Genomic DNA, 14,145 nt, shown 5'->3' on the forward strand with positions numbered 1-14,145 from the left:
GGCAAGCCACGCCCTCCTCCTCATCACATGGTCTCTTGGTTAAAGAAACCCTCTAAAACAGATACCCCACCCTAGACTTTAGAATAATATTGATAATGTGGAGCCTGTCTAAGCATGACCAATGTACTGAGTTGAAAATGACATTACAGGATCATAAAGAGTGTCTCTCTGCCACATATAATTCTACCCTTTTCAGACACGGCCATTTGTCTTCATTGCTCCGAACAGGAAAAGGTTCAGATTGCCTCCTGCATTCTGCCGAAAGGTCACAATCATCATGCGTCAACCCTCAAAGGGCTGAAGGATTGGACTGCAGTGTGTGTGTGCGTCTCCTGTGAATGAGTGGGACAGTTTTTAGAATTACTGAAATGGATATGCCTCTCACCATTTTAGACAGCCTCTGAGAGACAGCAGAGATTTGTGGTCAACAGTTTCTTTTCTTTTTGCAGTTGTGGTTTTAGCAGTAACCCTTTTATGGAGCTACCATAATGTTTATTTATATTAGTTTATTAACAAACATATTGAGAAAAGAGCAGATAACTATAAGAATTATAAGTAACAGTATCTATGAAGCCTGCATTTAAAATGTATTATATTAATTATTAAAATGTATTCATAAAGTTGTGTATGTATATATATATATATATATATATATATATATATATATATATATATATATATATATATATATAAAATCAGTATATATATAAATATATAAATAGTTATCAATTATCAAAATAAAGTCCAGTAAACATAAAAAAATGCTAAATCAATATTTGGTGTGACCACCTTTGCCTTCAAAACAGCAACAATTATCCTAGGTACACCTGGACACAGTTTTTCTTGGTTCTTGGCATATAGGATATTCCAAGCTTCCTGGATAATTCGCCACAGTTCTTCTATCTATTAAGGCTGTCTCAATTGCTTCTGTCTCTTCATGTAAACCCAGACTGACTTCAGTTGGGGGCTCTGTGAGCGCCATGCCATATGTTGCAGGGCTCTCTGTTCTTCTATTCTATTTGCAAAAGGAATGTTTGGGAGTCTAAAATGTATATTTTCTATTGACACACTAAGGGCCCTATTTTAAGAACGCAAGCGTTACACGCAACGCAGTGCCTTAAGTCGTAAGCGCAAAGTCAATGGGCATGGCCATGAAGTTTTGGTATTTCCGTGCGCTAAGTGTAGGCGCAAGTGTGTTTGGCAAAATCGCTCGCGCAAGGTGCTAATCGGGTCATGGGAGGTTCTTTTCCGGCACCGTCTCTGTCTTATTGTACAGTCCATTCCCTGTCAAACACCAGTGATATAATCAAATGCAGTACATTCATAAGAAGTTGGTATAAATGAACTGTTGGCAATGAATTAGAAGAATAAAAATATGGATTTACGATATTTTGTTCATCATTGTTAAATAGGACATGTTCCTTTTATAAGCATGGAAAATGTGGTTCAGGATATGGATGTTGGCTCTATTAAATTACAGAGAATATAAGTATTATTAATCATTTTCATCCACTGCCACACAAATCATGGCTAGTATTAATAGTGATTGTATCAGCATGCACTTCACTTCTACCGGTCGACATTGATTTAAAAAAAAAAAATATTATTATTGAAACACGAAAAATTCAACCAAAAATATTTCTAAATTAAAATTACACTTCAAACAAAATGAAAATATAATCAAAATAACGAAGTGGTCAAAAAAATCATACCAAATCCAAACATTTTACTCTCTCCTTCCACGAGCCCCTTTTGCAGTGACTTAAAAATCACTCTACAACAACAGGTAAAATTACTAGTAGGCTACAAATTAAATCATAAATGCAATTGTAAATATACAATAATAATATACATAAAAACATACCAATAAAAATTATAATCATAATTGAAAAAATAAACCATGACCTCTAGAAAATGTAACACAAATCGTCCTGGTTACTTTCGTAACCTCCGTTCCCTGATGGAGGGAACGAGACGTTGTGTCGATGTAGTGACACTAGGGGGTCACTCTTGGGAGCCCCAAACACCTCTGATTTTGAAAAAAGGCCAGTGGGAATTGGCGAGTGGAAGTTGCATGCCACTCCCCCGAACATACGGGTATAAAAGGAGCTGGCTCACAGCCACTCATTCAGGTTTTGTGCTGAGGAGCCGAGACAAGGTCCCAGGTAGTTCAGTATTGTGGCAAGAGGGACACAACGTCTCGTTCCCTCCATCAGGGAACGGAGGTTACAAAAGTAACCAGGACGTTCCCTATCTGTCACTCACTCGACGTTGTGTTGATGTAGTGACACTAGGGGTCCCTATATGAAACGCCACAATAAGCTGAACTGTGTTATGTGGACTGGCGGTGCGAGATGGGCAGACCGCTGTGTGCCTCGTAGCCAGCGCACCAGGCCATCACGTAACCTCCCCCAACGCTCTTATTAGTCAGTCCTTTGGGAACAAGTCGACTTGTCCAACAAATAGGGACAGGCTAGCCCAACCGTGGCCTCTTTTCCTCTTTTTTTCTCCCTAAAAAGAGTGAAATTTTGTTTACCGGCTGGGGGCCATAAGTGTCTACGTCAGGGGGGTGTCACTCCCAAGGGGAAGACACCACGGAGACCACACCCCGCCCGGGTGTATTACATGACATATTGGAAGTATGTCATGTGGAGAAGTCCCATGGTAGGTCCTACCCAAGAGGGGGAGGAGCTCTACAAACATGGTGACTGGAGACAGAGGAACCTCTGCCCAAGGAAGATGCAGTTTACCAACAGGGAAACGATTTAGCGAAAGATATATCACATGGGGTCACCAATGGAGAACCAGCGCATGTGGAGCACCTACCCCAGTACAGGGCTTAGATAGCACATGTACTGGGCCGGCAGCGAGTTTCTCCGCAAACTCGTCTGCCACAGGGCTAAGGAGGAAAGTCATCCAGGGATCACAACTTGTGAACATGACTGGGAGTCAGAAGCGCAGTTCTTCACCTCAGGAGAGGGGAAAGGCACTATGTGCAAGTGGTACATCCGGCCAGCTGTCCCGGAACTCACCTGCTCGTACCTGACAATACACGGGACGAGACCGGTTCAACCTGGAGATTGTAGAACCTCGCAAAGGTGTTGGGTGTTGCCCAGCCCGCTGCTCTGCAGATGTCTGCCAAAGAGGCGCCATTGGTCAGGGCCCAGGAGGCCGCCACACTCCTAGTAGAGTGGGCTCGTAGCCCCACGGGGGGGCGGCATGTCCTGAGTGTGATATGCCATCACTTGCTTCCTTCTGCTCTGGCAATGTTCCCCAACAATGAGGATTGGATTTTCCAGCAGGACAATGCTCCATGCCACACAGCCAGATCAATCAAGGTGTAGATGGAGGAGCACCAGATCAAGACCTTGTCATGGCCAGCCCAAACTCCAGACCTGAACCCCATTGAAAACCTCTGGAATGTGATCAAGAGGAAGATTTATAGTCACAAGCCATCAAACAAAGCTGAGCTGCATGAATTGTTGCACCAGGAGTGGCATAAAGTCCACCAGTTTTTCATATTGCTTTTGGGTGAAAGCTTGCCAAGATGCATGTAAGCTGTGATTGGAAATCAGGGTTAATCCACCAAATACTGATTTCTGAACTCTTCCTAAGTTAAAACATTAGTATTGTGTTGTTTAAAAATGAATATGAAATTGTTTTCGTTGCATTATACAGGGTCTGAAAACATGGCATTTTTTTTTGTTATTTTGACCAATTGTCATTTTCTGCAAATAAATGCTATAAATGACAATATTTTTATTTGGAATTTGGGAGAAATGTTGTCAGAAGTTTATAGAATAAAACAAAAATGTTAATTTTACTCAAACACATACCTATAAATAGTAAATCCAGTGAAACTGATCATTTTGCAGTGGTCTCTTAAAGCTGTGTATGTGTATATATATATATATACACACACACACACACACACACACACATATATATATATATATATATATATATATATATATATATATATATATATATATATACACACTGGCAGCCAAAAGTTTGGAATATGGAAAGAAATTGGTACTTTTATTCACCAAAGTGGCATTCAACTGATCACAATGTATAGTCAGGACGTTATTAACGTGAAAATTATTAACTATTACAATTTGAAAAAAAAAATTTACTTCAACAACTTAAAAGAGTTCTCATCAAAAAATCCTCCACGTGGAGCAATGACAGTTTTGCAGATCCTTGCATTCTAGCTGTCAGTTTGTCCAGATACTCCACCACACTTCCTGTAGCACTTGCCATAGACGTGGCTGTCTTGTCGGGCACTTCTCATGCACCTTGCAGTCTAGCTGATCCCAGAAAAGCTCAGTGGGGTTAAGATCCATAACACTCTTTTCCAATTATCTGTTGTCCAATGTCTGTTTCTTTGCCCACTCTAACCTTTTCTTTTTGTTTTTCTGTTTCAAAAGTGGCTTTTTCTTTGCAATTCTTCCCATAAGACCTGCACCCCTGTCTTCTTTTTACTGTTGTACATGAAACGTCATGGATACTTGTGTAACCTCCGTTCCCTGATGGAAGGAACGAGACGTTGTGTCGATGTAGTGACACTAGGGGTCACTCTTGGGAGCCCGAGACACCTCTGGTCTTTGATAAAAGGCCAATGAAAATTGGCGAGTGGTATTTGCATGCCACTCCCCCGGACATACGGGTATAAAAGGAGCTGGTATGCAACCACTCATTCAGGTTTTATGCTGAGGAGCCGATATAAGGTCCGGCCATTTCAGCGGACCGGCCATATCTGTCACTCACTCGACGTTGTGTCGATGTAGTGACACTAGGGGTCCCTATACGAAACGCCACAACTGGCTGAACTGTGTTACGTGAACTGGCGGTGTGTGGTAGGCAGACTGCTGTGTGCCTCATAGCCAGCACACCAGGTCAACACGTAACCTCCCCCAACATAGTTATGAGTGTCGAACGGCCCTTTGGGGACAAGTCGACTACCCAAAGAAAGAGACAGGCTTAACCCAGTCGTGGCCTCTTTTCCCCTTCTTTTTTTTCCACTCCCTAAAAAAAAAGGGGGATTATCCGACTGGGCCGCCAAGTCTGGTCGGGGGGTGTCCCTCCTTGGGGAAGACAGAGCGGAGACCACACCTCACCCAAAGAGAGGGGGGGATATTTAAGTGGAATACGTCACATGGTCTTTCCAACCATGTGGAGAGTCTTCAAGGTAGATCCTGCCCAATGGGGGAGGAATTACTACAAACATGGAGACTGGGGCAGAGGGGCTCTGCCCAAGGAAGATGCAGTTTGCCAACAGGGAAACGAATTAGCGGAAGATATATAATGGTATGGGGTTAGCCTTACAGGGAACTGCCACATGCGGTGCACCTACCCCAGAACAGGACTCTTAATTAGCACGTGTACTGGGCCGGCAGCGAGTCTCTCCGAAAACTCGACTGCCACAGGGCTCGGAGGAAGTCAACCAGGGAACAAAGTTTGTGAACACTACTGGGAATTAATGGCACACGTCTTCAGCTCCAAGGGAGGTGGAAGGCGCTATGTGCAAGCGATACACCCAGCCAGCTATCCCAGGCTTATCCGCTTGTGTTGCGTGCCACTACCTGGGACGAAACCGGTTCCACCCGGAGTTTGTAGAACCTTGCAAAGGTGTTGGGTGTTGCCCAGCCCTCTGCTCTGCAAATGTCTGTTAGAGAGGCACCTCTGGCCAGGGCCCAGGAAGCCACTACACCTCTGGTAGAATGGGCTCGTAGCCTGTTCTGGGCGAGATATGCCATAGTTATGGCGTCAGTGAGCCAGTGGGCGATCTTCTGCTTGGAGACAGCGCTTCCTTTCCGCTGTGCACCAAAGCAGACAAAGAGCTGCTCAGAGATTCCAAAGCTCTGCGTGCGATCCAAATAGATGCGTAAAGCACGCACCGGACACAGCAACGACAGGGCTGGATCTGCCTCCTCCTGGGGCAGCGCTTGCAGGTTCACAACCTGGTCCCTAAAAGGGGTGATGGGAACCTTGGGCACATAGCCCGGTCGGGGTCTCAGGATCACGTGAGAGTAACCCGGACCGAACTCCAGGCACAGGGTCTGTGCAAGCAGGCTCACTGGGGGAAATACATATTTGTGTAGGCCAGGGGGCCAGCTGTGTGCCAGTGCGTCTATGCCGAGGGCAGCCTCGGTGAGGGCGTACCAGAGCGGGCAGTGGGAGGATTCTTGGGAGGCGAACAGGTCCACCTGTGCCCGTCCGAATCGACTCCAAATCAGCTGGACCACCTGAGGGTGGAGTCTCCACTCTCCCCTGAGGGTAACCTGCCGTGACAGCGCGTCCACTGTAGTGTTGAGGTTGCCTGGGATGTGAGTGGCTCGCAGCGACTTGAAGTGCTGCTGACTCCAGAGGAGGAGATGGCGGGCGAGTTGTGACAAACAATGAGAGCGCAGACCGCCTTGGCGGCTGACGTATGCTACCGTTGCCGTGCTGTCTGTCCGAACTAACACGTGCTTGCCCTGGAACCTCCGCAGGGCAAGCAGAATTGCCAACAACTCGAGGCATTTGATGTGCCAATGCAGTCGCAGGCGCCTGAATCGCGTAGCCGAGTCGGACGGTCCGGATCAGCCATCGCGACGGATTGGAAAGCGCGAGCCACGCATCCAAATTCCGCGCGAGGGGGACCAAGTGGACAACGTTGTCGGACGTACCGGCAGGTGGGGCGGAGCGCGAGGTGCCACAGCACGTCGTGGCCGTGCTGAGTCTAGGGACATCGAAGCACTTACCTGGCTCCTTATGACCACCGGAACAGCCTGGGACGGGGGAGGAAGAGGCCTGTCCTCATAACCCGTGGAGACTGCCACATCGGAGGCGGCTGTGTGCCACAGCTGGGCGCTCAGGGGCGGAAAGGGCACCGCTGGAGCTCCAATCCTGCAAGAAAAAGCTCGTGGACGGTAGTCGTGGTGATGACTGTACGCACTGGGTATGTGACCCAGGGAGGAAGGAAGCCGCTCTTTTGCTGAACTGTTGGGTGCCACAGCCACTTTGGCGTGCGGCGAAATCAAACAAAAAGCAAGAAAAGATTTTCCACCCGGCCCTCCACCGGGGGATTGAATGGTCTTCCTACCAGCTCCACGTGAGTGGGTTCCCTCGTCCCTGGGTCGCCCGTCTCAGGGGCGCTTCGAGGACCTTCGAGGGTTCTTCGGCGCCAGCTGTGAGACGGGTGGCGTCGGCTTCCACGAATGGGCGGGCTGCAGCGGAGCCGGTGCAGTCACCGTAGGGGGATGCCCTTGGCGACGAGCAGACGGGGTGTGGGATCTTGAGTCGCACCGGGGCAGGATGTGCCGGATTGCCTCCGTCTGCTGCTTCACTGTCGAGAACTGCTGGGCAAAGTCCTCGACGGTGTCGCCGAATAGGCCCGCCTGGGAAATGGGGGCAGCAAGGAACCGTGAACTAGGTTGAGCCAAAGGTGGCGCTCCTGGACCACTAGTGTGGCCATTGTCTGCCCGAGAGACTGCGCCATGACCTTCGTCGCCTGGAGAGCGAGGTCGGTCACAGAGCGCAGTTCCTGCATCAAATCTGGGGCGGAACTACCCTCGTGCAGTTCTTTCAGAGCCTTGGCTTGGTGGACCTGCAGGAGAGCCATGGCGTGCAGGGCAGAGGCAGCTTGTCCAGCAGCACTGTAGGCTTTAGCCGTCAGGGACGACGTGAGCCTACAGGGCTTGGACAGGAGCTTAGAGCATCCACACCAGGTGGCGGCGCTCTGCGGGCATAGGTGCACCGCGAGTGCCTTATCCACCAGGGGAATCGCCGTATAGCCCTTGGCCGCCCCGCCATCGAGGGTAGTGAGAGCGGGGGAACTGCAGAGTTGGGGCCGGGCAGTAAAAGGTGCCTCCCACGACTTCGTCAGCTCCTCATGCACTTCCGGGAAGAATGGCACTGGAGCGGGGCACGGCTGCTTTGAGCGGCGCCACGAGCCCAGAAACCAATCATCAAGCCGCGAGGGTTCAGGGGAGAGCGGAGGGTTCCACTCTAATCCGACGCTCGCGGCAGCCCGGGAAAGCATGTCCGTCATTTCAGCATCGGCCTGTGACTGGGCGATCGTCCCCGAAGGGGGAAGCCCAGCTGAGGCTTCTGCGTCCGACTGGACAAGCCCGCTCTCCGAAGCTGCGCTCGAGAGCTCATCATCTTCGCGGGCTCCGAACAAGAAGCCAGACTCGCCGTGAGACGAGCCGGCGAACTCATCTGGAAGCCCGATTGGGGCAGATGAGCGTGCTAGGGAATGGGAGGTCCGCGGGGGGGATGCCTGGCAGAGACGATCCCACTGGGGTCCCCAAATCGCCCCCAGTGCTAGCTGCGCTGGCCTCATACCCGTAGGTAGAAGGACCGAGGCGGGGAGCCGCTGGGGTGGCTTGCTTTCTTACGAAAGCAAGCCGTGACCGCAACGTTGCCATGGAAATTCTGGTATTTCAAATGGCGAGACAATTTGATCAAAAATCAGTCGGAGGGCCAGACAAAGATGATTGGCAGGATGGATTTGGCCTGCGGGCCACCATTTGATTAGCCTGCTCTATGATATCGTCCCTAGATATGGCTCAGGTCCCTCCTTCAAAGTAAGTCTGTAAAGCCCGTTGAACACTGTACGATTTTAGCCACGATTCTGCCGTCTGAGACAAATTTTGGGAATCCTAAGGAATTTCTGTCGTCGTAGGGCAAAATCGGCAATCTTACAACATTCAGTGTGACATGTTCACTGATGGCCGATTAATAGCCTTTGCGATCTTTAGCCTACGATGAAGTTCTGGCAGTGGCAGTGTAGTCTATGCTCGTGATGGAGTGGTATTGGAGCAACAGAAATTCTGATGTCCTGACTTTCAGAAAAAAAAAAATGCTTCTCCGGGATGGGCAAATCTCGCTGTTTCGCTTCTATTCCGCATCGCTCCCGTAACATGAGTCATGTTCACTGATCGGGACAAATGGGACCACAGTTGGCTACGATGTATTTTGTACAGTCTGACATAATGTTGCACAGGGTGTCATGGCGATATCAATGCGTTCATATCGTACAGTCTGTCAAGCAACAATCCTAAAGGACTGTAAAAATCCTTTTATTGACAGCCAGGCAAGTGTAGTTGCTTAGAAAAGTAATATCACATCTCCCCTCAACAAGCTGCATGATTTGAGGTGTCATTCATATAATGCATGACATATACAGGCTTCAAGTAAAGTGTTAGCTACAGTCATGTTCTGAATAACAGTATTGTGCAGTATCAGTTCCTCAAGCATTATAGAATAGGAGAACTCACTAAATAAATGCAATGGGACATAACTAGTTATATTGTTTAATATTGCCTCCAGCACCTCTTGTGGACTCCAGTGCTCTGCCCAGTGGCTCTGCCATGATGTTACTGGTTTCTCTGGGCCTGATGGGGTTGGCCATTCTTTTCATCTACAAGTTCAAACGGTAAGCCTCACCTCTCCCAAATCTCCCAATTCAGCTCACCTAATCAGGTATAGTTATGCACTGTTCAATTTTAATGTGCCCTGGAAATTCCCAAAAAATTATGACAAATTATCCTTGCATACTTTATTAGAATCAGTTACTGTTTTACTTAAAAAAATTGTTAAAATTTTCTTCTGATCTCCACATTAAGTACAGTATTGGTTCTGTTGATTCTCTCAAATCAGTAAAATCCCATGGATCCATGTGGAGACAGAGGACACCCATGAGAAGGAGCCAGAGATGATCAGCGCTGTCGGACAGGAGAAAAATTGCACGCATACACCATCCACCTCATTCACGCCGTGCAGCACCCACGCCAAACACACACAGTTTCCCTTAAGCACCACAACACACAACAGCTTTAGCCATCTGCCACCTCCCAGAGAACTGATGGAAAAAGAACTGGAGGCTCACAACACAGGTTGAGAAGTCAATATTTTTATATTTCATGTCATTATTTGCTGAGAAAAGCTTCTGAATGATGATTTCATTACATTATTGTGGCAGATGAGTAGTGTTAAATAGACATTACAAAAAGTTGTTTTGAAAGTCAATATATTGTTGTTTTTCCACATTATTGAACATAAGTCTATTACTGGCCTACAGTGCACAGCCATTAATTTTGCAATCAAGTTTGTTAATCTGTCCGAAGTACACTGCAAAAAAGTATTTTCTTATTGAGTGTTTTTGTCTTGTTTTCCAGGAAAGATTTCTAAACATTCTTAAAACAAGATAGATTAACTTGAGAAGCAAAGTGACAGAAGATTTTTTTTGTCTTTTTTGATGGGGAAATCTAACAAAAAAGAAAAAACTATTTGCCAGTGTGGTAAGACAAGAAACATGACTAAAAGGGAAAACAAATTTGTCTTACCCTGTTGGAAAATACTTTTTTTCTTGTTTTAAGTATTAACCCCACCAATTTTGTTAGATTTCTCTGAAAACAAGACTTAATATCTTATGTCATTTGCTTCTCAAGTAATTTTTTCTTGTTTTAAGGATGTTAAGACATTTTTAACAGGAAAAAAGACAAAAGTACTCAGTAAGAAAATAATTTTTTGCATTGTAGACTTAGTGGCCACTTACATAGGATGCATTCCTGAGTTTTATCTGTGCTATTTATTAATTTTCTTTGCCTATTGTGTAGGCTTGTCACTATCGATTTTTTTTTTTTGTGAGTATTCTAATGATTATTCTGGCAATTAATTGTGTCATATAAAAAAATATTTAACTAAGATTGCATAATTTTGTTGAGGTGAAGTCACGTTTGACTAAAATGCGTTCATTAGACTAACTTTTGATTAACTATACGATTGAATGATAACAACAACAAAATGATTGTGCAAACAATATCTAAAGCCAACAGACACCTGAAGCAGATCTATAATATGAAAATGTATATGCAGTAATTCAAGCTGACAGAGATTGGCTACTCCAGGTGTGCCCAACTTTTTTTTTATTGCAAGATGTACTTTTTCATTAACTAGTTTAACGCGATCTACCCATTTCAGTTTAGAACTCTAATATAGGAAAACGGGCCATGGAAATAAAATATTTTATCTTTTCGGGAACCATGTCTGCCCACCAATCTTGTTTATTTAGGATGAGTTATATTCATGGTTAAACTATTATATGGCAGTTTTATTTGATTGGGTTTTTTTTAACTATCACATCCATGCAACACGGAATATAATATTTACAGTAATCATGTTTTCACTGTTTTCACTCTCTTGCATTGAGCTGCAGCAGTTGCAGGCATTGTTGCGCTTGTGCTACATATTGCACAGATCGCAAAAGCTTGTCGCTTGCCACGCAACATGTCATATGCCCTTAACCATCTGGACATTCAGTTTCTTCTTGAGTAAACACTGTTAATAATTTCACATGCAAAGACTAGCTGCTACTCCCTCAGTTAAGTTTGTTTCATATTGTGTCTGCATGGCGAAAGTCGTGAGGCTTTAATTGCAAGCTCAATGAGCTTTGACTGACAGCAGTAAATAAAGTTTTCTGGATTCCCACTTGAGTATTACCTGTGATAATGGCCATAAACTATAGAATATTTATTGGAAGTGGGGCATGGCTTACTATTACAAACCTTATCATCATGAAATCTAATTTATAAGCAGGAGGAGGATCGCATGGACATCCATGCAAATGGTTATTAATTTACACAGAACGGAACCCAAAGCACAGTTTGCTGTAAATAACCTTCTTAGGTCATCTGGATTCAATCAGATTTATAGAACAGAAATTGTGAGTAATTAAATTAAATAGAGTAATCGTGACAGTCCCTACCATTGTTCACATCTTGTTGTTTTTTTAGGGTCTCGTGCCATGAGCGCCGCATTATTAAGATGTTGTTGTGTCATGTTAAAAATAGTTAAAAACGTGTTTTTAGATCCCTTCACTGGTCAGCAGCCTGATTAATTGTGTAAATTGTTTTTATATAATTAATACATTTACATGTTAAATTCACAGCCCAAACCTTTTAAACAATGTTATTCATTCAAGCATTTTGATAAGGTTGCATTAGGTTTTGTTGAGTTGCTGTAAGTTCTATTATATTGGTTTCTACTAAGTTGGTTTCTTAACAAGAACTTCTTTTGTGTTTAATGTTTATAAAGATGGGATTTGAGCTCAAGGGGCAAGGAAAAGTGTGCTTTGTGTATGTGAGATGTGTCTATGATGCTCTAGAAGCGTGAGGTCAGTGGATGGACCCCAATTCATTCATTCTACTTTTATTACTCTCCTGTCAGGGAAGGTGATTGTCTTCTGTGTGTCCCAGGACTTTTTGATTCACAGTAATCAAGAACTGATCCCATGACACTGAAGTGGAAAGCATTGATCACAGAGTTGCCCTTGTCTGTTGGTTGCAATTACAGTGATTTTCTGCTTTGTGTGTGTGTGTTTAGGAAGCCTTGGGGTTGGAGAGAGGTTACGGACCAGACACATTCCAAACTGCACTAATGTCTGAAATGATGAAGAAAGGTTTGATGATTCATAGAGGTTTCAAGAAAGTTGTATTAGATGTAATTATTGTACTCTTTCCTTAAAGGAATCATTTACCCAAAAAAGGAAATCCTGTTAATGTTTAATGTCCCTTATGTTGTTTCCTTATGTTGTTATTTTTTCTTTGGAATACAATAAGAGAATTTCATTCTCCATTTTGCATATTCAAACTGGTGTGCTATGTTCCATAAAAACACATTTGAGAACCTGTGGCTTTTGATGCATCTAAATCTGAATGTGAGTGAAATTTGTGAGCTCTGGCAGAAGTAAAGATTATCAATGAATATTTAATTCAATATTGGTCATTTATTGTTTGGCATCAGAACACTTAGCATATAGTGCACAAGTTGTATGGACTTCTTTTGTATTTATGGGTAGATGGATGCTTTTAATTTTTTTGTTATTTTGTTTTTGGAGCTCATGTAAATTCTTCAGAAATTCTCCTCTTGTGGAGCAATTGTTCCACTGAAAAATAAACAGCATTCAGATTTGGAAATCATGTGGGTGAGAAAATAATGACAGAATTGTCATTTTTGGGTGAATTATTATTCCTTAGACATTTCCTGTTATTGTGGTGTTTTACGTTTTTGCTTGATAAATAAACAAATCCTTATGTGTTATTCAAGAGAATAGTATTAAGTACAGGTGTACATAAAATCAAAATCTCTTTTAAAAATAGTAGAAACATAAATTACATCAGCACTTCACAAGTACTTTCTATCACGTCTAAAACAATTTTTTCTTAAGATGTTGCTTTGATCCGCAGAACTATTCTCTTCTTTCTATGATGGTACACCAAATTCCTTTTGTAAAATAAAAGATAAATCATTTTCTGCATACTTGTAGACAAATTAAGATTAATAACTGCCTTACACCTTTGTAAAAAAAAACTCACTTTTAGAGATCAGGATGTAAAATCATATACAAGTGACAGGTTTTCATACAGGAAATACTTCATACTTAATATTTAATCATTTGAAGCGTGCTTATTTAAAGGTCTTATCTAGCTTTATGTATGTTTATATTGATGCTAACCTCATCTGAATTTGTTAGTTATTCTAAGATGTGTAGATAGAACATTTGTTAATGGGCCATAGGAAACACAGTTTTAGGATCAAGTAGATGTACAGTATATGGCGCAAATAGAGCTTGGTACCTTCATCTGCAGAGACTCCATTGTTTAAAAGACTCATCTGCTGAAAGTGTCCATTTGTGCCTTGGCAATGTGTATTATTGTTGTGAGATAAAAACATATTCTTTATTTAGTATTCACAACTCCAAGGAATATGCTTGCATGTATCATTGCTACTAATAGCTGACAGCCAGTTTTATATCCGACTGTGAAATGAAAGTCACTTAAATCTGAATAAATGTATTTTTACATTAGTGACTGCCCACTGGTTCTTTACAATGTATTTTCCTGAAATTTCTATGACAGTTGATTGGCCTGCATTTCTCAATTTCTCAAAACAGTTTCCAAACACTCATCATCTTTTCATTCCACCAGTAAATAGCCTACAGCAGATGAACTGTGACACAGAAAAATCTTTAATAGGATAAATAGAATGAAAGGATACAAAGGAGCAGAGCCTTTCTGATGAAATAACATGTAAACAGTGATTTATCATGCAAAAGCAAAAGTTTTCAGTTACCGATGCCATACTAGAAATGCA

At 43.6% G+C, this 14,145-nt stretch overlaps 1 protein-coding gene across 1 annotated transcript in view; it reads left to right on the plus strand.

The window, feature by feature from the left end:
- sorcs3b (sortilin related VPS10 domain containing receptor 3b) overlaps positions 1-13,858 on the plus strand; it is a 139,419-nt gene extending 125,561 nt beyond the window's left edge. Inside the window, exons 25-27 of the mRNA XM_051722107.1 lie at positions 9,322-9,427; positions 9,652-9,887; positions 12,376-13,858. Coding sequence (XP_051578067.1) covers positions 9,322-9,427; positions 9,652-9,887; positions 12,376-12,437 — 404 coding nt within the window. The 3' untranslated portion in view covers positions 12,438-13,858. The remainder of the gene's footprint in view (positions 1-9,321; positions 9,428-9,651; positions 9,888-12,375) is intronic.
- Positions 13,859-14,145: the final 287 nt, after the last annotated feature.

This window comes from Myxocyprinus asiaticus, chromosome 17 (assembly GCF_019703515.2).
Source record: "Myxocyprinus asiaticus isolate MX2 ecotype Aquarium Trade chromosome 17, UBuf_Myxa_2, whole genome shotgun sequence".
NCBI classification, from domain to species: Eukaryota; Metazoa; Chordata; class Actinopteri; order Cypriniformes; family Catostomidae; genus Myxocyprinus; species Myxocyprinus asiaticus.